Here is a 26,881-nt window from a genome sequence, read left to right on the forward strand (position 1 = left end):
ACAAAAATAAAAAGAAACATGGTGTGCTTCTGTTGTTTAACCTCTGCGAGATACAAAATGGGACAAGCAATAGAGCTGAACAAATATGGAGCTTCATGGAGCATTACGGAAAAAAACTAAGAACATCTAAAAATGGACAACAAAAATACGGCTGAAAGAAAAAGGCTTGGAAACACGAACTCAGCCAAGCAAAGGCACAAGTTTATTGGAGATCCCCACAAGGAGTTAGTGTTGATGGATGTGCTCAATCAGAAAAGAGTGTTGAGTCTAAAATGGATGTGGTCAGAAACTACAGGTGATGGATAAAACACCAGTAATATCACACAAACCTTTTCAATTTAGCATTATATTGTGAAATCAGTTTAGAAATTAAATATATTTTTTTAAAGTCATTTGTCCAAGCTTCAGGAAACACTTAAATTATCCACATTGGAAATAAGAATTAAGGTTCAATCTCTTCTCTTCACTACTGCTAAGAAAGTACAAATTTTATTTATGATAGTCCCACATGAACATAATAAGTCAAATTATCAAACATTATTTCTTTAAAAGTTTATCCTTTAATGTGTGGCTTTCGATAAAGTCTTCTCAATAAGTTAATAGAGTCAATTTTAATGTCTATTACCTTCATGAATATATTTTCTGTTAGGCAGACAAAAAAGGTTGGTAGATAGGTATGATTCCAAACCTCCAAAAGATATTATATGGTGGTACATCTCTAAAACATTTCTATAATGATACATTATTTACAGCTGACAAACTCAACTGATAATTAAAATCAAACAAAAGAAAATTCATGAAAACAAATGACCAAATGTAAATAAACATAAAATGTGTACCTTTTTGCTACGTTTATTCTTTTGGAAAGAGTTCAAACGCTGTCAGGTTTCACACAAACATTTATTGTAGCTTTATTGGTCCATACAATAAAGCTTGATGATATCCAGATTCATTCCAATGCTAGAGAAAAAAAAAAGCTTTTTAACATTGTAAACGGTCTAGTTAAACACAAACATAAACTAATCTCTCAACTTATTAAACTCTTGCATGAGTCTTCAGTGTGTCTTACCATCTGTTTCCTTTCTTTACATGGTTTCATATTCTTTTTATGTGAAAACGCAACATACTTAAATGTTAGCCTGCTTCATTTACAGTTTAGTTTAATTCAACAACAACCAATTTTATTCAAGTATGACACTACCCATATTCCACCAAGCTTGTTAGTTGGTCCTAAGGTTTCACATTGACTCTTTCAATTATGCATCTTGCTACTGTGGCCAAACAGTTCAATAAAAAAAATAAAAAAATAAAAAAATCAACCTTAAAAGGTTTTGTGAAGAAGTCAAAGTGGGCAGCTGCATGTTGCCATTACGTTTTACATTTTGGAGCAGGGTCAACCCTGTGGTTGAAACCCTCTCAGTCAATGGAAATGAAAATCAAACACAAATCCAAACTGGTTTTGAAACGGGCAGGCCAGCATTAAGATTTCTGGACTATCACAACCTCAACCCTATTGAAAATCTGTGGACTATGATTAAAAGTTGAGATGGTGCCAAAAAACAAGCAAGTTTAAATGAACTCTACCACTTCTGCCAAAAAGCATCAAAATTTCATTACATACCGAAATAGAGCAACATAAATGAGTCGTTAGAAGTTCAGAATTAATGCAGGTGCTAATAATCAGCATTTGTAAACTCCTTACATAAACTGTAAATTGATTCCTAAAACCATTAATACTGTTTATGGCTGATAAGACTTTTGGAGGCGATCACAAAGTCATAGGAAGAAGGTGCAGAAGATGCAGAAAAGTCCAAAGACAGGAGTAAGGACACAAGGACACACCAACTGCTTCAATTCAAATTAAGAAAGTGCTTTTAGAGACATAAAGAAAAGATCATGCATTTAATCTGCATTTCACATTTAAAGGTGTATGATTAACAACCATTTTCACATATAGTTTGTTTTATTACAGAATACAGCAAACCTGATATCAGAGATAAAAATTTGTGTAACATGAAATATTTGTAATTTTCTAATCTTGCTCAAGCCTTAAAGTTTAGCATTACTGCAGTAAACCAGCGTCAAACCTGTCTGGTACACAGAAAACACGATTTCTTTCCAGCTCACATTTTTCTAGATGTAAGCTTGTAAAATCAGATTGTTCAGATGTTATTCCCAAAACGTTACGTACACTCACTGAACAATAAAGCACCGGTCTTGAACAATACTTTTGATCTGAAGCCATATGCATAATTCAAAGTATAGTAATTTTATGCTTCAGTATTTTACCAGAAGCCCTCTTGTATGCAGCAATTTCCAGATGCATTTGTGATAGAACGTTAAACCACTTCTTTGTATTCCACAGGGTAAATATGACTAAAGGCTAAAGCTGCTTTTAATTTTGTTGGCTGTCACTCTCTATGTATCTTATTTGATTGTTCCCTCTTTGTTTAAGTGTAATTCTTCTTTTTTTCTTGGATGTACCTCCTCTTTGAGCAGACGGATACGTCTGAATTTATTTTTGATTAAAATGTTGTCCTGTTTGATGTCACTTCTCCTTTGTATAAAAATTATTAGAATGCTGTTGCGATTTGACCGTTCATATTTACTTCAACTGCTTTTCTCCAGGTCACTTCGAAAGCATTTTGTATTGACCTTTAGGGCTAAGAAAAATAACCTCTTCTGCCACACAAGAAATTATCCAGTGGGAAAAAAATCCACTTTCCTTTTAAGATTAGACCATTTTTAATAAGTAATGAAAGTAACTGGTTTCTAACATTAAAATAGTTTAATCGTGCTAGCAGAGGTTTCCTGACATTAATGTAATTGTCACTGCAGATATAACTCAATAATCTAGCAAAAGAAACACAGATAGGTTCTTCATCTAGTGAAGACTTGAAATACAAGAAAGAAATCCAGAGACACCAGAAGATGTTTTGTTTTGTTTTTCACAAACAGATTCGGTATATTAACAAAACCTATATACTATGAGTGGCTATGATTTACAAAGTTCAATGATTAGATAAATTCAGAAAGGTATCATGGTAGACGATATGATAATATTGTCATTCAACTTTTCTTGCGGCTGACACGCAAGTATTCATTCACACAGACATCTACAGTATATGGAAAGATATAACAGTTTATTGAAGCGTGGATGCGCACATCAAATGCAGAACTCATTTTCCTTTATCTTGTAAATAAAGTTAAACTCCATTACAAAAATGGTTCTGCAAAGAAAAATCCTGACCAAGCAATTCAGAGAGAGAAAGGCACAGATCTTTCCATCTATACCTGAATAGCTTTGCAGCTCAGTGAACACATGAGGGAAAAGGAAAAGAGACGGAAGATAAGAGAAAGGAGGGAAACTGGAGGAAGTGAGAGATGGGGAAGAAATCGAAGACACAAGCTGGGTTCAATTTAGAGGCTTCCCACAGGAGGTGGAGTGACCTGTATACGCTACAATAGAGGTCATGCAATTTTGAGTGGATACCCCGGTCTTCAGAGGATACTGAGGACCCCTGCCTCGATGTGCACATCCAGGGGAAAAAGAAAAAGGTCCTTGCAGCATGCAGAACCCCCCCGAATAACCTGACTGGTGGGTTCCCATTACAGCTGCCTCGCTACACCGTAGCCTCGCAATTGACACTTCACAGTACGCTACAACACTAGCAATCAGTAAAGCTATCAAGCTCACAGGACGCAACTATGAAGTCAGTCATCCATAGAAACTCTACAACATCCTTATTTTCCTGTCCTGTAGCAAAATGTAATGAAAATATAACCAGGAAATGTATCATTTAGTAAACTCTAATTGGCTGGAAACAGTTTAATGCTCAGTTTAGAGTAAGTTGATGCAGATATAAGTTAGCGTAGGTGTTTTTGAAAAGTTGGCAAAATGCAATAACTTTATTTTTGCGGAAGGAGTACATACTGGCATTTTCCAATCAATTTCCAACAGAGTGGTTTAGCAACAGGCTGAAAATATGAAAGAGCTGGAAAAAAATAAAAAAATAAAAACTTGAACTTTGGCGTAAAAATATTATTTGCAGATTCAGATCTAGTCCGACACAATTCAGCTTTTCAGTACCTGTTCATGGACAAACATATAACCTTGAAAAAACAAAAATATTACAGCTAACAAATAAAGAGAAGGATGGACAAAAATGACCTTTAATTTCTGCTGATTGCCCTGGAGAAGTTAATGAATGCTTCTGTAAACATTTGCAAATGGTGGGAGTTATTTTAATTACTCTCCTCAGAGAAAGTCGTGTATGGCAAGGAGCTCAAATGAAGATAAACATTTAATCAAGCATGACCTTGCGTTCGATTAGGTGAATGTCCATGAAAACAACACTGTCAGTTTAGGTTCTGCAGAGTAATGACCAAAACGCAACAGAATGGGCAATAAAATGTCAAATATCAGCTTATTTGGGGAGCTGGGTGTTTCTAATACAAAGCCATTCTAATCCATTAAAGAAAGCTTTCGTCAATCCAGAGTTTTAATGAGGTCAGGATATTCTAAAGGGGATGCCCCAGCTTCTGCACTAAAACTGTCAAACCAAATGCCAAAAATACACCACAACATCTGGTTTGTTTCATTGTTAAAGACTGAGCTAGAATTCAATACAATGTTGTAAACAACTGAAGAAATGATGTATTGAATTGTTTCAAAGAGAATAGAAAATATAATTGGGTGAATGGTTTTTATTTTATTTTGTAGGGGAATCACTTCAACATTTTAATTTAAACTACTGATATATTTCCCATTAGCTAGGAAGGTAATATTTGAATTTAGGCTGTAAGCATCACTTTCATCAACGACATTAGTATTCACATGTTAAACTTTTTATATTTTTGTCATGTTACAGCAACTTTATGTACATTTTATGCAAAACAGTACATAATGTTTTTTAACATTTGTTTTCTGTATAAAAATATTAAAAGTGTTGCACTTCTCTTCTCTTAAATATATCTTGTACTTTACAGAAATGACAGCTGCCAGTGTTTTTGGGAATGCCTCTGCAAGCTTTCACAATGAAATCCATGCTCTTTGCTTTTTGCAAAATAGATTAACTTAATGGAAAGTGCACATCCATTTCCAAGTCTTGCAAAAGATTATCCACTGGAGTTTGATAACAAGGGATTATGTTTTGGTCTAACTCTAAACAGTAGATGTCCAGCTCCAGTCCTTCAGGACCGTTGTCCTGTTGGGGCATGTTTCACATGTCTCTGCTTCAACACAGCTAATTTAAATGGTGTAAAACTCATCAGCATGACGTGCTCTGATGATGCATGCTAATGAGCGACCAATTTGATTGAAATATGTTGAAACAGTGAAAGAACCTTCTTTCACTGGTTCAATGACCTTTTAACCCTCTTTAACAATCTAATTTGTGAAGTGTATGACGAATAGTTTCCCCACCTGATTTATGGATAAATGGACTCTATTTACCAGTAAGGTGATTTCAGAAAGTAAAAGATTCATTTTTATGTAAAAATGTATGGTTTTCCTTTCACATTTATGTGCAACTTTGTGTTGTTCTCTCAAAGAAAGTGCTATATATATAATTAATTTAAATCTGAGGATTTAATTTGACAAAATGTGAAGAAATTCAAGGGATGTGGATATGTTTTACAAGGCACTGTACCAGTTAATTTCCTCCTGCAATTACAACTATGGCACAGATGGAAGAGAGTGCATCACAAAGGGTGTATATTTGCAAAGACTGCAAAGGCATGAGACATCTGACAGTAAAAAATGATTGGAACATGAAAACCAAAATGTGCTTGTTGTTTTTAGTTTTGTTTTTGCTCATCTTTTGCTTTTGCTGTTATAGCTGACCCACCACCCACAAAGATATAAACAAATCCAAAGTATGCATGTAGTTTTAGGAAATAATTAAAAAATCTCACCGGGTTGGCGCAGTATAATTTTCCAACAGACTAGAGATACTAATTAAGTAGAGTTTTCCTACAGATAAGAATTGCCCCTTTGCTAGCTGGGGATGAGATCCATAACGCATATGTGAGATGAAGAGCTTTTGTAGTCATATCTTTTTAATTCAAAATTAAAATGTAAAAAAAAAAAAAAAAACATTAAAAGAAGACATTTTTTTTATCCAAGGAACAGATGCATTTAAGTGAAAATGATAAGATATTCTCCTGACTGGTTGTATTCACAGAAATGATGGATGTGTAAAATGAAAACAGCAGGGCCTAAGATAGCAAAGTGGCGTGGAGGCGGTTAACACAAATTATGTTTCAGTCAGAGATAAGGAGTGAATGATTGCACTGCACTGCATCCAGTTGTATTTGTCATTATTGCACCTTCCTTCTTACAGTGATAACTGTGGATCTATCTGATATCAGCCTTAATTTCATTTGTTGTGGTTTTTGATCACTGCCACCCCCGCCTGTTCCACCCGCTGCCCGGTGAGTCCACAGAGTGTTTCTACTGGCTATCCTGCTCTGTCCTGAGTGGTGGCATATTGCATGAAGGCGCCACGCGGTGCTGCTGCTGGCATCGATGTGAGGCACAGAGGATTATTCCTGACGACAAGGGCATTAAATGTGTAGCAGGCCGGTGGAGGTCTGAGCTGATGCTCTCTTTTCTGTTTTGGTTCAGCACCAGTTCAGAAGCAGTTCCCTCTGAGCTGAGAGGAGGCTCACAGTACTCGGAGCGTTGTGGCGTTTATTAAAGGCTGAGGGTGTCACACCAGCTTATTCCCAGTGTCCTCCTTCGACCAAGTCTTCATGCTGTACTAGTCTGCCTCTGCTTCTAAAACGGAGTGCTTTGCAAGGCAGTCACTTCTCCACAACTGAGGAGTTTTCTGTTTGGCCCACTTAAGTCTCTTGTTAAAAGCTTAAAAGTTTACATAAACCCAATTGATCGCATCCAGCATACAACATTCAAAACTTAAATACTTTGATTCAGACTCTGCACTGAAATGAGCTGGATTGTGAAACTGGACAGTAAAACCCATTAAAAGTGCTTTTGAGAAGCATTCATATTGTTTAAACTTTTTACAGTTTGCCATTTTACAACCATATTCTGCACATAATTGTGAAATTCATATAAAAAGATATTTGTTTTAACAAAAATGTAGTAAAGAAAATCTAGAAACTCCGATATTTGTTGTATTTAGTCACTGTTAGCTGTAAACTACACAGAAAAAACTACAATTACACCTACAGCTAATTTCGGGGTATTTTTCCCCCCTATTCTTTTTTTTTTTTTTTTTTTTTTACACAGCTCAGTTAATTTAAATGGGTATTGTCTAGAATCTTCAGTTTCCAAGTTTTGTTGCATATTCTGAGTGTGATAGGTATAGACTAAGCCCTTTTAATACTTAATATGCTTTGATCTTAATTATTTCTTTGTAGCTCTGGTTGAACGTATAAGATAATTTTGGCCGAAAACATCTATTAAAATTAGTAAAACGACAAAGTGAGCTAAGGTTCAAGAAGTATGAATACTTTTTAAAGCACTGAAGATGAAAAGAATTAATCTACACAAAACAAAATGACCACATTTAGATACACCACCAACAACACTATAAACAGTTTGAGCCATGCTAATCCAAAGTGAACCATATAGATAAAAGAAGGCTCTCCTAAAAGCAGTTGTAGCTGAAATTGTAATTCTTGAGAGCAACTCCAGTCTTGCGTTCCAGCCCGACCAAACATCGAGCCCACTCTGTTTGATCCTGAGAGGGATATAGGCCTAAAGCCTTTCCTGTGTGAGATGTCCTCCTTTAAAAAGATTTTAATCTCGGCCCAAGCGTCTGGCAAAATAGAGGTTGTTGTGCTGGAGCGCCAAACAGACAGTTGGCTTCAGACCTGAGGGGAATGCTGTGAAGGTTCGTTTGTATGTGTCTCACCTGAGAGGCATGATGGCATCGACAGCTGAAAGAGCAGTTACGACCAACAAGGTAAATACAGACTCTCTGAAACACTTGCTGTTTGCTATGGCGACTTACTTACTATAAGCCGTGCTACCATCTCGTCATCGACAGATGACAGATCACAGAAATGTCCCTGATAATTGCAACGGGACTAAAAAAAAAAAAGATGCTTCAAACAAAGCAGTTCTGTTTTGTTTCCTTCAGTGGAAGCTCTTTTGTGTATCAACGACTGTCAGGTAATTCTGTCCCTCTGATAATTCGAAGGATTCTAGCATTTCCCTACCTTGCATGCTTCTCATGACTCACTGACGAGATGCCATTCAACCTCTTCCCTGAATTTTGATTCGATTGGTTTATTTAATTTTCCAGTAAATGCTGAAAATGTATTCCTGAGCACCTCCTTCAAATCAAACCACACAGGGGAGTCATGAGGTGGGTGGAAATGAATAGCTCTGTTTCAGCTTTACTTCAGGTCACCAATAACACCACAACCCCAGACTCAGTCACCTTCAAAAAGTACCGAGCAAGTGTTATAAAAAACAGAACTACTCCAGAATTGAACATGAAGCGACTGCAGTGAAAAGTGGACAGCGGTACAGAGAGACAATAAATGTTTTATGAATATTCCTTCATACAACTTTTAAGCAGTTTTTCTCTCAAGTCAGGAATTCTTTATTGGAGGTTGACCAGTGCTATAAATGAACTCCAACTAAAAATAATCCAGCAACACTGAAAATTAGGGATGTCCTGATCCAATCCCAAACAATTTTTAATTGATAGGTATCAGAGTTCCTGACTAAACTCAACTTATGTTCCATATTGTTTGTAATTTAATCCTCGCTAACCATAATTAGTCAGCATGTAATGCAGAAATACAACAAATCATAGCTTGTTTTGTGTGAACAGTTTCTGAAATAGTAGTTTAAATGATGGATGATTAATTTGTCTTTATCTAATAAGGCATGTTTTCCTTAGAAATGTAAGCATTACACAGCCATTTTCAAGATGTGTAAGTGTAAACTTGCTAGCTAAACACCCCTCTCTGTTGACGAGTCAATTTCTGTTGAACTCTGAATATGCTAATCCAGAACTGTAATTTTCCTTTCAGGGGGTTATTCTTATGTGAATTTGGATGTTTGCTTGGAGTAACTGTGATGCTAAAAAAATCAAATCATTCTTTATCTTTGGCTTTCTAGCATACACATCCAGGTTTGGGTTAAAATACCTTTACCGCAAAATAAAAATGTTTGGAACCTCCTCACACACTAACAAATCCTTGCACATGATCTATAAGACTGAAGCCAGGACTGGATTTTTCTTTGGAAGAAAATGCTTCACAGAAACTCACTCTTTGGCCAAAACATAAAAAGAATACAGGGGACTGTTGCCACAAGCAGAACACAATGAGTCCTTTTTGGAAATCAGTGTAGTTCTTTCAGCATTTCTGTCCTCTCAGACCAGTTTCATGTAATTTCAATATATCTTTTACAATAGTTTCCTTTTTTTTCTCCAGACACTGATAGCTCTAACTGTGCTATCATTTAGAAATATTTGCTGTGAACATTTTATATTCTCTTCTTCTGGCTGTTTTCTGAAGTGGGGATTTAACTAAATGATGTAAATGTGTAGAAGTCTGAAAAATCCAACTAGGATAGTAAAACTTTATTTAAAGTAAATCATGTTCAACAAAATTCATGGTAGAACTAAAACCAACATCTACAATGGGTTTAGTACACAAAGGTGTGCACTGATTTGCAGATGTAAAACGTCGTGGTTATGTCTCGAACATGTCGGATTAGGGATTTTTATTCTCAAGAACCGCAACTGCAACATCCTTTACCTCACTAACAATTAGAGCCTTTGGAGTTTTTTTTCTCCCTTAATTTCAACTTTACCCCCTGTGTCTGTATGAGAAGAGCAGAGCAGAACAATGAGAAAACAAGAGAAGACACATTTTTGGGTGCAAATATATCTGTTTTTTTGTTTGTGAAACACAGCCAGACAAATCTCTGAAAGTCGCTCACTTGGAGTTGTCGTCTTCACTCACTCTGCCTGCACGCAGATTTTGGACCTACATAAACTGAATTAAACTCAACTTAATCTTTATAAACAAGTAAATTCTAAAACCATGTACCCAGATTGACATTAGCAACAGATAAAGAAAGCTTACATAAATGAATCAATCATCAAGATAGCTCATACTTAACCTCAATCAATGGATTAATAGATACATCAAAGCAGATTTAAATATTTCACACTGTTATTTAACCTGTGGGCTTCCGACACACTCAATAAAGACTGTTCCAGTAAAAAAAAAAAAAACACATTATGTGTAAAAACACATGATAGTAAGACAAAAGAGAAATAATTATGATATATAACATACAATAATGCACTCGACTCAAGTTTCTCAAATATCAAAAGGGGGAAATTAGCGCATTAAGCCTGCTGAGCTAGTGCCAGAAATATGCACAAAATTGATGAGGTGTCACTTTCAGTAAGAGTCACACAATTGCACCGACAAGAGCCTCTCTGATCCCTCCCCTCCTGCCTGTCTGCCACCACCGAGGCACAAACACTCGGATCTGCATGGTCTGCACAAAAAAGAAATGTCCTTGGTTTTAGGAAAGGTTACTTCGCTCTCCTCGGCCTTGGCAAACATTATTGGCATGCATAACGTGACACCAAGAAAGCCGCCTATTTCGGTCATTTTTACTGCGTTCCCTCGTCAGCAGGCCAAATGTCCACAGAACAATCTGCAGCCCAGCGACCAAAACAGAGAGATGATTTTATTTGGTAACAGACGACAGCCCGTGCTAACAACTGTGGTCGACAGCCTTCCACAGCAAATGCTTAGACTTACATTTTGAGATCAATTTCAAAACCATGTTAATTAATTTAGACTGCTGGCAGCACAATGCAGGTCAAACAGGGCAAACAAGTTACAACATCAGCCAATTAGAAACACACAAGCGTTTTACATTTTCTTCATAACTAGGGCAGGTCTAGTGTGAGCCCAGACATGACAGATGGAAACTTACAGAGGATGGAGACCGCGAGTGATGTAAATTATACGGAGCTAGGCAAACTCCCTTCTGTGGTAATGAGGACTTTAATTTTGTTTTCTTTACAACAGAAAAGTTCATGTTTTAAATTATTTTATAAATATAAGCACAACAGAAAATCAATGTGAAACAAATACTTACTCACTGTAACTGACAGGCCATCTTTTTGAATATCCTGTTTCACAACACAACCCTATCTGGTGCCTTATTATCTGGTTGTTTTTCAGTCAATTAACTTTCATCACCGCAGATGACTGTATTTATATGGCTGCAATTTGTTAATCCCCAAAGCACGGATGGTTGATTTTTGCGCATCGGCCTTAAGATTTGTCATCGAGTGTATTTAGGTCTAATTACTACCAGTTTTTCTCTGAAAAGAAGAACAAGATTTTCATCCATCAATAGTAAAAATGAAAGCAATAAATTCATCAACCTATCCCCTGAGAAGGAGAGCAGGCTGACAAATGAGTTCTGAGGCAAATGAAGCAACACAAGTCCCTGTTTGGGAATTACAGTATAACATGTTTAAGACTTATGTCTACTTTCTTCTAGACTCCAAGTGAATAATTCATCATAAAAACTGTTAGAAACTATTCCCTATGTCTTAACAAATTTTACTTTGTATGCCAAGCACACACAGCACTGTTAAAATTGCAGTTTCTTGTGATGTAGCAAAAAATAAGGCTAAGCTAAATCCTTTCTAAACCTTTTTGCACATGTGACATTTAGCCATCCATCCATTTTCTGTTCACCCTTGTCCCTTGGAGGAGTTGGGAGGGTTGCTGGTGCCAATCTCCAGCTATGTCCCGGGCGAGAGGCGGGTTCACCCTGGACAGGTGACCAGTCTGTCGCAGGGCAACACAGAGACAGACAGGACACACAACCATTCACACACACACACTCACACCTAGGGAGGATTTAGAGAGACCAATTAACCTGACAGTCATGTTTTTTTGGACTGTGGGAGGAAGCCGGAGAACCCGGAGAGAACCCGAGCATGCACAGGGAGAACATGCAAACTCCTTGCAGAAAGACCCCGGGCCGGGAATCAAACCCAAGACCTTCTTGCTGCAAGGCCACAGCTCTACCAACTGCGCCACTGTGCAGCCCGTGACATTTATCTTTTAAATGAAACACTAACAAATCTGTTAGAATGAAAAAGAGGTTGCATAAGAGTGCACACATTTGAACTAATACTCTACTAAAGTTCCCTTTGATTTAATTTCATCATTCAGTCTTACTTGATAGGAGTAAAATCAGCATGCCATATTTTGACTTGAAAGTCTCTCAGATTGTGATGATATTTTTTTCCAAAACCCTCTTCAGCTGATCTTGCAGATTTAGTTCTGGACAAAATTTTTATTAACACCAGTTTATATTTCCAATTTAATTCCTGATCACATATTCACACCAAAAGTTCTGAAATTATCTCACTTTTTTAAATGACAAATATGACAATCTAAAAGGGGTATGTAGATTTTAGAGAGTTATTCATTGTCAGTTTTTAGCTCAGCGCTGCTGATTCAAGGCTTTTTTCCATTATAACAAATATTCTCCACTTTATTACGCAGAATAGTTTTGAATTTAAAAGGAAATAAAGGTATTTGAAGACTATCCTTATTTATGAATAAAAGCATTTGTGCCTAAACTTGCTTCAAAAAGCATAAAAATGCATGATGTTAATTGACGTGTTCCTAGGTTGTAAATGATTGTTAAATTGTCTCAATCTTGATTAACCAAGCAATGTTTGTAGGTGCGCAATTTTTACAAGACGCACTGTTTAAAATGCTGTATTGCTTTTTTGTTACTCTTTTCATGTTAAATAAAATTTGTTTGAACTGTCTTAAGTTAAATTAACACAAAGGGTTAATTAAGCATTTTCATCAGTATTTTATACCAAATGGGGCTTCCTTACAGAAGAAGATCCTGAAGAGTGAATTATAAAATCAAAATACAAGTGTCTGACAAATATCTGGATATAAGCAAAGTGTGGAGGAAATGTTGAGTGATCTTTTGCATTTTGTTACAATCCACCTCACATTTACAAGTGAAACCAATCACACTCTTGCAATAAATCTTTTTTCTTTAAAGTTGTGATTTGATATAAAACAAATTTTTATCATCATATCACTTGAGATGTTTGTCAAAGTAATTAATTGGTTTCTTAAGATCAATTTTAATAGCAGCAAATGATATAAAGTCAACTTTAAAATTAAAATACTGAAAATAGCAACCCATAAACAGAAACAAAAGTTTAATAAAATCACAAACTCACTCATCTCATCATATTTTCACATGAAGCTGATGTGAGCAGCTTGTCTACACTGTTTAAGGCCACTACAATAGATTGTGCGACTTTGTTCTGAAGAGAGTTCACATGACTAACAAATCTGTTTAAAAATGGCCTCTGAGAGCAGTGTGTCTGCTGGAAGGATATCTCTGCGCAGAGATGGATTTAGTGGAAGCAGGACTGATAAGCAGCGGCGTCCTTACCTCATTAGTGTTCCACCGGTGCCTCTCCTTCGGCAGCGACGTGCATTTTGGTAGACATTCAAGCAGCTTCTTGGGCAGGTATATTTTCAAATGTCCATGTTCATCTACAACAAGAACAAAACAGAAAAGAGTATTAAGCAAGGGCTTCATATCTTATTGACTCACTTGTCTTCCCTCTTTATCAGTCTATCAGTCTCTCGGCTTTAAAACGCTGACTATAAAATAACTATCCCCAGCTGAATTAGGAAATTAATTTAGGAACAGCATAATGCATACATTTTAGTTTGTGGTCGGCTAAATTATTTTACTGTGTAATGCAATCTGTCAGGGGAGTTTACCAGGAATTTTTCACTGTCAACTTGGAAAGGCTGTGTCTATTCATTATTTAGACACAATAAACACCCTTGAGTGATTTTATGGTGTATGGAGAGTTAGTATTGGAGGCTGTGTGCTGCCCTAAAGAATGTGGGGCATTATTCAAGGAAATAAATTAATTTACCACGGCAATTGCTTAAATCGTAATGTATGTATTTTAAGCTACAATTTACAAGAATGATCTAACTAAGACATACAGACAAACCTTTGACATAAGGAAATCGAGCGTATAGTTCTTATTGCTCTTTTTGCAAAATATGCTAAATTTCTTAAAGTAATATTGAATAAATATGAAAATTATTTAAGTTTATTTCAGGAACTTAGTTCACTATTACAGAAATTAATTCCACAAACTGATGTTTCCAAACCTTTCTGTTAAAAATGATAATTTTCTGCTTATTGGTAATGAAAATATAACATTTAAGATTAAAACAATCCTTATTTACGTATTTAAAAAAAAAACATTTTTAATGTTTTGTTTGTGATGTAGTTAACTTAAAATGTATTTTTAAATGTTATGGTTCCCAGATAATATGCTGTAGTTTGCAAAAGTATTTAGAACTCCTTGATTTTTTTTGTATGTTATATATTTTGTTGCATTATTGAGGTGCAAGATCAATCCTCTGTAGTGCATAATCGTGAAGTGGAAAGATACAGGATGCATGGTTTTTCAATATTTCTTTTTACCAACTATTACCTGCAAAGAGTGTTCTGCATCTAAATGAGTCAATACTTTGCAACAATAGTTCTAGCTCAATCAGACTGAATGTAAAATATCAATGACCAACAATTCTCAAACCTTTCCATAGATTCATAGCTGTAGCAGTATTTAAGCTCCAGACTCATTTCACAATAATGACAATCTTACTAGCTTGCTTTAGTTTTGAGCTTATGCGACCCAAAACATATTTATCTTTGCTATAGAGAACATATCTCCTTTCTTAACAGTCACTTCCAAGTAACTGAACTATACAGACATCTGGAAATTGTAACCAAGGATCCAAACTTGCCTGAGAGATTTAAAATTTTTGCATTTTGTTACAAAGCAGCACATGTTAGTTGATGCCTTAAACACATCCACAGAGGTGCATCTATTTAACTTAAAGATTGTTGATTAAACTATAATGTATAATCATCTGGGCTTTCCCAAGTTTCTTATAAGCATAGTAACTGTAGCTCTATGTCATGTAGGTGTGTATTTGGACCCAAATGCAGTTAGGCAGAGCTTGTAGGTGAAGGATGTCTAATAAAAATGATGAAAAAAAAAAAAAACTTACAAAAATCAGGGAGCCAGAGCAGAACAGAAGCCATAAATCCAAGGACTTATGGCAGCAGGGAACAAACAATGAAAATAACAATGTATAACAGGATTAGAGAGGAGGAACTAGCCAGGAGTATGAGCAGGAGAAGGGTTTAAATACTGAGGGTGAATGCTGGAACAAAAGACCGGGGCTGATGAGCTAACGGGCCGCAGGTGTGACAAGAGAGAGAGAAAAAAATGGCACAGTGGGTGAGGGAGAGTACCCAAGCGACTAGGAAATTAATATAACACTGAAGTATAACTAGACCAAAAAAACAATAAAACTAGATTAACAGGAAATTGCTAGAGACAAGAAATAAACATAAGTAGAAACACTAAGAAAGACTGAACTAAAGTAAAACAGAAACAAAACAGATTTAAAGAAAGAGACTAAAGTACACAGAATAATCAAACCTCAAAAACAACTCAAAACAACCCAGCATGTAACAGTCTATTTTTCTGAAAACCAACAAGAGATTTTTGTCTAGGATTCCCCTACATTTATTTATTTCACCGTGTGAAATAAATAAATCCCATCTTGTTTTATCCATGGACAAGTGTGGTGAGGGTGATGTGAAAGTATTAGTTTTCTTCCACACATTGCATTTTTCATGCAAGCCAAAAAGTTTAATTTTATGCTTGTCTGACATGTTTGCTGTTTGAAAGAGACTTTTTATGGCTTTCCTCTTGTTATTCTTCCATCAATGCCAGATTTCTTGAGCACACCACTACTGTAGAAGCTGTCGTGTTAATTTCCTCCTAACTGTGGGTCTTTACCTCTTCGCTTCTGTGATTAATAGAATATCAAAGGATATAGATACTTTTGCAAGGATCACTTAATTCAATTTGCTACTTAGTGAAATAAAATATCTATGCTGTAGGTAAATTTATGATCACTGTTAAAAAGAATTCAAATACTATCTTGAAAAAGTAAAGCAGTAAAGTCTGAGCAGATGATCACATCAGGCTGTTTCACTGAGAAAGTATTTTAACGTCAAAAAAAGAACAAATACAGGTTGATCTTAACTGTATACCTGCCAGATGAATTTATATTATTCATCTGGCTGCCAACTTCTCATTTTTATAGGAGCACAACAAGATTTATAATGATTAAAAACAGTGTAACAATGCATTTTTATGTGAGACTATTTAATCCATGTGAAAATGAATCTATTTTTCAGCTGTAATGTCTGCATGCCAAACTGAATATAAATACATTTGCTCAGTATAATGCAAATGACTCCATCTGTAATGCAATAAAGCTTAAAAATAAATTTCTACAAAAAAAGCAAGCAAATACCTGGAATTGATAGGGCTTTTTTGGGATTATATAAGTGTAAAATGGGAGAAAATGAGATTAAAAAAAAGTGACTCAAAGGAAACAGACTAGCTGTCAGTGGTAGATATTAATGGTTGAGTTCAGGAAAAGAAAGAAAAAGTTTTCAAAATGTAATCATTGAGATAGAGTCTCTGTGCCTTCCCTGCTGCCTATCACACAAATATAGTACAGTGTCACTGCCCCTGAACATCCATATGGAAAATTCAACCCAGTTGATCCATAGAGACAGAGCTGGCCTGAAGCCTCTGGGTGTAACGTGTAAGGTAGAACATCACTATACCCAAAGGAGTGGCGAAGTAGATTTGTAAAATCTGCTACATCCGCCTGTTCCTGTAATACTACATGTAGACTCAGTTTTTTATGAGCTGCACACGTAATCATTGGCTTAGCCCAATTAAGAATCACATCCAGCATCTGCTCTGAGGTACCGGCACAGTGGTTTTATCGTCAAAAGTGGAGAACACGCTCTCACTGAATGACACAAGGTGAAGGAAAGATAGAAAACTATAACTGCCTTAATGTGCAGTCTACTTACAGGAGCTTAAAATGGGATAAAATAAGCAAAGCGAGCCCACACTTAGATTAAAACTTGATGGAATTTCAGCTTTGTGTTGTACATTAATTCTATCTGAAATGTGATAAACTTGTGACAAACCTAGATTTTTTTTTTTCACTTATGGTAACTTCTTTCTGCAGAGAAATTAATAGTTCCCTGAATCACCCTGAGGACACGAAGGCAATACAATGTATGGCACCAACATATTCAGTATGTAAAATATTAATAGATATTAAACTTTTCTCATGTTGTGTCAAATTTTAATGGATTTTTATGTTTTAGATTCACGTGAAGTAGCGCATGCTTGTGAAATAGCTGAAAAATTAAAGATGGCTTCAATCTTTTTTTTTTCAATAAATGAAAAATATGTGCATATCTATTCAGAAGCCCCCAGAGTCCATACTTGGTAGAATTACCTTTGGCTGCAGACATAGCAGTAAGAGTTTTGAGTTTTGTCCCTGGCAGCTTGCATATGTAGAGACTCAAGATTATGCCCATTCGTCTTTGTAATTTAGCTAAAGCTCAGTCAGATTAAATGGTGGGTGTCTGTGACAGCAGTTTTCCAGTTGCCAAGATTCTCAGTTGGATTTCAGTCTGCACTCTGGTTGGCCTATTTTTACAAGTGACTACTGTCATATCCAAAAAGTAGGTAGTAGGTATTGAGCAACCTTTTCACTAAGCCCACATTTGTGTATTAAAAAGGTTTTTGTATTGATCAATGTTAAATTTCCATTCTCTATGAAAGGAAAATCAACGCATTTAGCAGAAATAAAAGCTACCAAACATCAGTCTGTGTGTAATTAATCTACATAAGGCGATTTGTGTGGTGATGGAGTTAGTGAAATGACTAAACTTTTCAATAATAATCTAATTACAGAATGTGCCTGCATTCTTTTATTTATTCCACTCTACAGTAACTCTGACTGTATGTGCAGGGTTGTTGTCTTGCTAAAAGTTAAACCTCGATCCCCGTCTTAAAAATTCTGGAGCAACTAACAGATGTTCTTCTGGGATCGCATTTAGCTCCATCCATCAACTCTGACCAGATTCCTGGACTTTCCTGAAGAAAACCGTCCCCTTGTCACGATGATGAACAGTGCTCTGTGAGGGGTTCAGAGATTGGCATAATGTTTTTATAACCTAACCATGACCTAAACTTCTCTACAACTTTATCTCTGATCTGTCAGTTGTGCTTACTGGTTTTTATGATGCTGATTGCTTGATAATGTAACTATGAGGCCTCCACTGAACAGCTGGATTTACTTAGAAATAAATACACACAGGTGAACTCCATTAATTAGTTGACCTCTGAAGGCAACTGGTTGAATAATAATGAAAGAGACACCTAAACTACATACTGTAGCACCATCATGTTATTGTGGCTGGTTTTTAAATATATTACTGTTATAAATCTCCGAGTCTCAAGCAAAAACCACATTTAATGCTTCTTCTCTTCTACATTGGATGTTGCAAAATTTTCAGGGGATTATAACTAAACAGAAAAGAAATACCGAAATATATTTTCCTCATTGTCCCTTCTGACAAATCTAGCTTTCTCAAGATTATATTTTTGTAAAATAGAACATTTTCAGTAATTTATTTCACCCTTTAATCACTAATGAACAAAATAAACTTAACATTAGTGACCATTTTACTTCACAAGACTACTTTTCACTATTCAGCTTTGGGAAATAATAGATTACTGATGTGCATGTTGATTACAGTGTCAAAACTCTCCATCTGTGCCATAAAGGTGCTCTCTTCACATCAAACTATTTCCAGGTGTTACTTTTACAGCATATAAAGTATAACGGAAATTCCTTTAGACTCCTCTCCCATATACTGTCAAAACACGCTTTTACGATTGCCTCCATATACAGGCAGTAAACTGCATTTGGTATGAAAAACAAACTGTGGATTCAAAATGCTGACTTTCAGTATTTTGATACTGTGCATTGCTCCAGAATAGCGAAGTCAGTCAGCTGACCTCAATCCAACTGAGCATGTGTTTCGCTTGCTCTCGACCAGACTGAGTGCAAAAAGCCTTCAAAACAAGAAAGATATGAGCGTGGCTGCAGCACAGGCCTGGCAGAGCATCACCAGAGACCATGCCAAGTATCTGTTGTCGTCTAAGGATCATGAATTACACGATCACAACAGCACAGTCTGCAACCAAATATTTAACATATATCTAATTAGTCGTGACATCTACATTTTAACAATGCATGCTATCTAATCAAATGTAAACGTCGGTGTTCACTGTATCTGCCTCTGATACAGCAGAGTATCCCAAGCTGCTCTGGCACCGTTTTAAATGCAATTGTGTCTTTTTGTTGTTAAGTACGCCACGTGTTTTAGATGTGGCACTTCAGATCAACACTGTTGGCGTTCTCTAATCCAGGAGTCCTTGTCTAACTTCAAAAGAAGGAGTTTTTTTGTTGTTTTTTTTTACACGAGCACAGTTCTATCAAAGCTCTCAAAGCTCGCAAGCAGAAACTCAGCGTAGAGGAGGGCTTTCTTTCCACAGCAATGCACTCTCAAAGTTTTTTTTTTTTTATTCTTTTACATCTATTTATTCACACTAATAATATCTGAGCTTCGATTTCTTCCACTGGGCATTTCCACTTGTGAAGAAGGAACTTCCAACAAAGAATTGCTTATTAATTAAAGATCTGCCCACTGTGGAATGAAAACTACTGCGATTTGTGCATCAGCCAAAAACAACCCCGGGGAGAATACCTTAGAAGCCACATTTGGACTATACTTAATATAGAGTAGAGTTCCCAAATCAAATTGTATGATTTGATTAGTGCTTAAAGAACAAATACATGCATAACCATAAGCTAATGGCACACTAAAATAACTCTGCTTCTCTGCGTTTTGCATACGAGTCTCCCTTTAAGGTTTAATAAGAAACTGAGATTAAACAGCAGGCTTAATAACTGCCTGTAGCTGGTAGCTGGGGAAAAAATACATAGAAAAATACAATTTGGTAGTAACACTAAAGTGCAAGACAGGCTGCTACAAAGGTTTGTTACATGAGAGGATGTGCTGTGCTGAGCTGAGCTGGCACACTGCAGCCAATTACATTCCAGGTCCTGATGAGCAAGTGAGTTTTGCTCACATACAAAAATCTAAACAGAGACGGAAACTCCTTTCAGTACAAAGGTTTGCAGCTTTTATGTTACAATCACAGGCTGTGTTTGTGCCAAATAGCAGTCGCCTGCACATGCTGCTCCATAATTTACATCACCCTGGCGATAAAGATATATTTTTCTCTGCTGATGTTTGGATTATCACTGATCCTGGCTGCTAAGCAAACACTTGGGCTGAATTTAAGGGTATTTGTCATGCTCGCTTGCTCCAGCCCCACCCTAGAGATGAGAGCGAGGGTCATGAGACTGGAAAGGCTGACAAAAACAAATCTTTAATCAATATCTAAACCCTGAACGCAAAACCCTCTCTCTTCTGTCTCTGTCTGGGAGCGCTCTGGGAGTGACAGTTTTTCTTTTTAATCTGTGCCTGCATTGTGGAGAAATTGCAAGCTAATGTTTTGGCTATAGATCACTCAACAAATCGCCAGTGGCGGTGCATATCTAAAGCAACTGTTTGAATGCTAACACTTTCCACAAAGGCTAATACGGCTTGTAGACATGAAGAGCACTGTAACCACTTCAACCTGAATCACATCAGAGCTAAGTTACACAGTTTTGTTGCAGACATAGAAACTTTGGATACAGCAATAATCTGTAATTTTGGAATTTCACATAACAGCAACAGTCTTAAAATGATATGGATGTCCCTTTTGTAACAATACAAATACAAAAAAAAATACATTTCTATTGTGAATGTATGTGACAAATCAACAGATATTAATGAAAGAAACAAATAATTACTTCTTTTTTTTTTCACAGATGAAAATCAGTGATTTTGTATTCGGGCTCCAGGGTAACAAATTATCTTCAGATGCCACCTAATTGTTAAATCAATGAGTAATGTACTTCTACCATAAATCTAGATGTGTGTTGAAATTTCTGGCCTACTTATAAAACTTTACATATAGAGGATAAATTAATGGCACACATTCCACTGAACAAACCAAGCCTACAGGGAAACGGGTCAGATTTTATGGGACGGTAGCTGCAGCTAAATACAAAACAACATTTCCTTTTTAGCTAATATTTATTTGTAAATACATATGAAAATTGTGTTGTACTTTTCTTCTGTTTCATGTTCTACCTTATTTTGGTTAATCCTGCAAAATCTCAATTAAACAAGTTTTTTGTTGCAATATGATGAATGTGGTAAAGTTAAAGAGAAAAATACCTTCACAAGGTGCTGTATTTACAGACAAAAAGCAGAAATAAAGAAATATAGGTTTTTGTTTTTTTACCGGCAACTTAAGGTGTTGCAAAAAGACTATAAGCAGAGGATAAATATCCATCAATCATTTGAATAGAATAGAAAAAATGTACAATTTGATTTTCTGTCAGTTTACCCCTGCATGTTTAAAGGAGCCGATAAAGAGGAATATGAGCACTCGGCCAGCATGATCACAGTTACCTCAGATAATTGAGTTTACACAGCTAACTGCGGCTTACTTGTTTATAAACATTCGATTCTCATCACTGACCAGTAAGAAGTGCTGAGAAATTCATTTAGGTCTAACACCACTGAAGTCCAGAATGCAGTCCTGTGGCACTGTGGTGCCATCTTGCTTGCACTGCTCTTTTGAAGTCTGCTCATTGATTTTCAATTATGTTTAGGTCAGGGTATTGTGAGGGCCAAGGCCAAACCCTCAGCTTCTGCTTCTTGAGGAGCTCCATTTTGGACTTTGATATTTGTTTTAGGAGTTTTTCAGTTGCAGAAGCCCTCTTCCTCTCTTCTACACACTTTTGACAGAAATACAATTTTTGTTGAGTTGTTGGTTTACTAAATATGTCAAACATAAAAGTGTCCTCTCTCCAAATATGTATAATTAAACTGTTTGCCTATAGTTTCACAAAGGGGTCACTTAATTTATAGTTTACATTTTTTGCTTAAATTTTAGGCACAATTCTATTTTGCACAAAATCCTTCTCTTTAAAAGTATTGCTAAAATTGTGAGACTGAGCAAGTTTTTCTCTCCGCATGTGAGGCGTTAACAGGCGCATCTACTCAGTGAAAAGTTCACTGCAATGTCAAGTTCTGCTTATTTTTCTTGAAGGCTTTTTGCAGTTTAATGCGAGCTACAGTTTGCTTCTCTAGCAATCCATCAAGGAGTTTTCTCAGAATGTTCTGTTTTCCTCAGACCTCAGCTTGACCTTCATCATTCCTGTTAACTTACTTTTTTCCAATTGAATTGAGAATTACAAAATAACTCTAAAAACATTTGCCTGTTTACTTCTCGTGACTTTCTTTTGTGTGAAGGCTTTAAAACTACACAGAAGAATTGAAGCTATGTCCGAACTCCTTTACTGAACTGTCCAAGGTCCTGATGGCTGCTGATAGGAACATGGAGAAGAGTGAGCAGACTTGGATTTAAAATAGCAATGCATTAGTGTAGGACTGGGAAACCAATTATGTTTATCATTTGACCCATGGCCTGTTTGATAATACCCTTACATGCAGTGAAATTACTCACCACCCACCAGTGTAAAAGAGAAAAAGTCTCTGACAAGTAAACCTTCATGCTGTGATGTTACAAAGCAAACCAAAACAAAGAAAGTAGTTCATGGCCTCTGGAGATAGCATCTAGGATGAGTGTTTGACCTGCAATGTACACAACAGCTGTTGGAAAAGATGTGAGGGAAGTTTTTTTTTTTTTTTTCCACTACTGAATACATGCAATATAGAAATTTCTGAGAATCTCAATGGACATCATCTCTTATTTGTTCTGCAACTAGACAAGAAGCAACATGTGCAGTAGTATTGCAGCTTTTCTTTTTTTGGCTGTTGTTTACAGCTGCACTTTTAATGCTTCACCAGTGGGAACACGGGGTACACTGTAGATTTATGTAGTATAATAAGGAAAGACTGTCAAAACAGTCAAACTGCTAAAAATAAATAATGAACTAAAAAAAAAATTTAAAAAAACCTAGGCCTATTACTAGAAGTTCAACAAACATGCACACATGGTTAACTCCCTGCAACAAACTGAAAATGACTCTTTATGTGTTCTCAGCCCTCAGTGAGCTCACCCATCCATAAAAATCCCATCTCAAGGAGAGCAGAGGTGAGGTCTCTTTTTCTCCACCTCTCTTTCTCTCTTCCTCTTGTTCTTTTTTCACTCTTCCCCCTCTTGCTTACAAATGCGCGCACAAAAGAGCGCCTTCTTTCTGTATCATAACTACTCCCACAATTACTCAGACGATTACTCAGATCAATGGTTTGCCTGCCTGCATTCTGACTGTCCCCCCCCTCCTTGGTAGGCAGAGAAAAACCTCCAGGCTGAACACATTAAACAGAGTGTGTGACATGGGGGACAGGATAGTGTAATATCACGCAATAACATGAGAGAAAATAGAAAGACTGGCAAAACATATTGTCAGTCAGAGCTGTCACACATGAGGGGGTAACACAAAAGTATATCAGCAATGTATCTGTTACAGTCTACAGCCCTGTTTCATAGATCTGCACAAGCGCTCCCCTGCCATTAAATCTCTAAGACGTTCTCGGTTAAAGAGAGCAAAACAATGTGGTGCTGTGGAGCTCTCCCAGTGGCAGTTATCACTGGTGAAGCACAGAGCCTAACAAGGGGTTGGGGTGATTTCATGCTCTCTATTTAGAAATGACAATACATGAGCACACTTAATTACGCAGTCTCTAGTCTGGATCAACACGGTCTTCCAGCAGTGAAGGGGATGGTGTATTCATTAAGAGTAAAAGGGACTCCTTTCTGCTGAGAAACAATCGGCTTCACAGAGGGGGACAGTTTCAATGTGGGAAACAGACAGAAGGCTAAAAAAGATCAGACATATTTTCTAAAAAGGAACGAAAAGAAAGTCATCCAAAATAAAGTCAAGACTTTGGCCTATATTTCTGACTGATGTGTTTTGGTTGTGACGAAATAAAGCAACTGTGTGCTGAACTGTGAGTGCAGTCAGGCAGTTCCCTCAGAAGCTGGTTTTTACAAGTCATAAAAATCCTCTGTGATGCTTCTTTTTTTCTCTCTCTCTCTCTCTTATCTTTGTTCTTTACTCCCGGTCTGCAGTTTTCACACAGCACAAAATGTAATGACAGGAAGACAAATAATTATTCAATTTGAATATCACAGAATATTAACGTTTAAGAAATGCATGAATATTTTAGTTCTATGCTGTTTAACCTGCCAACATTTTTAATTTGCTCTGTTGCTTCCTCGTCATCAAAGGAAGCTTTGAGAAAAGCAGACAAAAGGCAAAGACAGAGTCATAATTGATGGCTCAGGGCTCAAGCTTTCTCTCTGAGGGTCTGCTCAGGTCCTGATCCCGTGGCCTCAACCTGAAACAATCACTCTTAGTTAACGACAACACTTCAGCTATTGACAGCATGATCCTGTAAAGCAGACACTTCAATCAACAGAGCAGCCGCAGGAGGTGTTGTGTTGGAGGAGAAGGAAACAAGGGACGGGGCATGAGGACGGATGAAAATCAAGAAGTAAATAAATGAATTGATGAATGAATAATAGATTGGCCAGCTAGTGGCGACTTGCAGGGGGAATGCAGTATTAATAACTGACTCTTACTGTTCGTCTCTGTGTCATCACTGATACTCTTAGGTGGACCATGGCCAGCATAACACACTGCTGATCTGTACATTCGATCCGGATTACGAACTTTCTTCAGTCCTTTAGGAGGCAAAGAGAAAAGTAGAGAAAAATCGAGGAAAAGTAGCATTCTTCCAGCCTGTGACAACTAAGCACAAACCCCATGCAAAAAATACACAGAAACAACACAGAATATTTAAATACATACAGACAAAGTGCGTGTGTTTGCATCTTAAATAATAAGTTGGAAAATGACTTAAAAGAAAGGCATACTTTATTGCAGCTGTATAATAATACTCCAAAAAGTTTCTGAAAAATTCAAATTTGAGCACATTTATTCAATTTGAGAAAAATCCTATCTGTTATAAATTGTTATTTTGTATTTTTTAACTAAACCAGCAATATCACAAATTAAATAAATGTAACTATAGCATTTTTTCACAATGTATCTTTTACTAATTTAAACAATAATCTGAGTTTCTAGGGATTTTGAATTAGTAATTAATAAGAATAGTTCTGGAAGGTCATTTCTTTTTAATCTCCAGATCTCACTGTAAGAAGAACTGCAGCATCGAGTGACATCATATGGTCACCAAGTCCCCACAAAAACCATAATACTCTTTCTATATGCAAATCAGTTGGTTGAAAAACTGATTGCTTGAGGAAAAAGTCTTATGCTTTACCATAACAAATGTAAACATTTGAGATTCCTACAATCTACTGGGAATTTCACTGAAACCCTCTGCATCAGTCAGACTAGGTTATAATTAAATTTATCCTCAGAAGATGCTGCAGGTGGTTAAAACAGAAAAACATTATGTGGGAAAACTCCTCGTTGTTTCCCACATGTTAAGTATGGTAGACGATCTGTGATGCTGTGGGCCTTTTTCATTTCTCAACACCATGGGAACGTTTTTAAAGGTTTTATATTGTGAACTTTATCAAAAGCCATGTCATATTTTATCACAGCTGAAAACTGGTTATCTTTGGTGATTTTGAAAAGAATAATACTCAAATCAACTCAGAAATAGTTCACCTGAGACAAACCTAACACAGTACAGAGACCTAAATTGTATAAAAAGGACTCATAAAAATATATATATAAAAAAGTTAATAGTAATTGAAAATATCTCTCTGATTGTAAATTCTTATTTCTTCAAAGGTTACATCAGATTATGTGCGGTGCTATTCCCAATAATTGCAGCATCACATTTTGTTAAAAACAATAATTTCTCAAAATTTCAGTCTTACCTCCAGTACATCAATTCAGTCAAATTAAAGGTTGGATTTTTAAATGTTTTTATTATACTATTATACTAATGCAATAAAATAAAACATTATTGTTAAATTTTTAACACGTCTTTATCATGGAGGCAAACAATTTCCAGAGAACTGTATTAAACACACAAATCACGTTTTTGCTGCCCTCAGAAATGTTTTATATCCTACAAGGAAATAAATAAGTAGTGAGGGTCAATGTAGCTGTGACCCTCTTTGATACAGTCAGTAACATTTCTTATTGTTTAAGTGGTAAACTGAATGATTCAATACAATCAATCAGTTGAGACCGTGCAAAGCAGTAGGTAAAGGTCTGTTACGTGCAGGAATCAGGAGCGATACGTCTCAGCAACCACAGACACTGCCCGACTAACGTCCATCCATACCTCACTGATCCAATTAAAAGGCAGAGCAGAAAATCCAGCACCTGATTCACTGATTCAACACAAGGCCAAGGGAAGAAACAGTCTTTCCTACAACACAAGGTTCAAAAATTCATGCAACTTTTTACAAAACAGCATAGAAACGTTTGTATCATTGCTGCACAAGCATTTTTTGGAAGTTGAGGGCTCACTGTGTGCTTGCTTGATGTTTTGCTGGCGCTTCACGTTGCATTCTGATAACATCAAGGAGCGCATTAAACTGCACTGCTTAAAAATAAGGTTTTAAATCACCCACCTTTGTTGACTGTTTTTCAATTCCTCCATCAATGTATTTGCATTTTTCTTAATTTGTATGAATATGAGCTTACAAATTTTGGTCTAAAAATTGTTTTAAATCAGACTGTTTGAAGATTCAACTTTAGCGATTAAATAAAATCTCGAGGCTTGCCTTTACAAATC

General features: G+C 36.4%; 1 protein-coding gene across 12 annotated transcripts in view; it reads right to left on the bottom strand.

The window, feature by feature from the left end:
• camta1a (calmodulin binding transcription activator 1a) overlaps positions 1-26,881 on the bottom strand; it is a 384,222-nt gene that overhangs the window by 354,711 nt on the left and 2,630 nt on the right. For 11 of the 12 annotated variants that reach the window (XR_006372058.1, XR_006372059.1, XM_044131248.1 and 8 more), the window contains exons 2-3: positions 24,741-24,842; positions 13,466-13,569 (exon numbers count right to left, since the gene is read on the bottom strand). Coding sequence is in view for 10 of the 12 variants with exons in the window: in XM_044131248.1 (XP_043987183.1) it covers positions 13,466-13,569; positions 24,741-24,842 (206 nt within the window). In the remaining 2 variants the exon portion in view is untranslated. The remainder of the gene's footprint in view (positions 1-13,465; positions 13,570-24,740; positions 24,843-26,881) is intronic. The other variant, XM_044131220.1, reaches the window with a different exon arrangement.

Source organism: Gambusia affinis, linkage group LG01 (assembly GCF_019740435.1).
Source record: "Gambusia affinis linkage group LG01, SWU_Gaff_1.0, whole genome shotgun sequence".
In the NCBI taxonomy this organism is placed as follows: Eukaryota; Metazoa; Chordata; class Actinopteri; order Cyprinodontiformes; family Poeciliidae; genus Gambusia; species Gambusia affinis.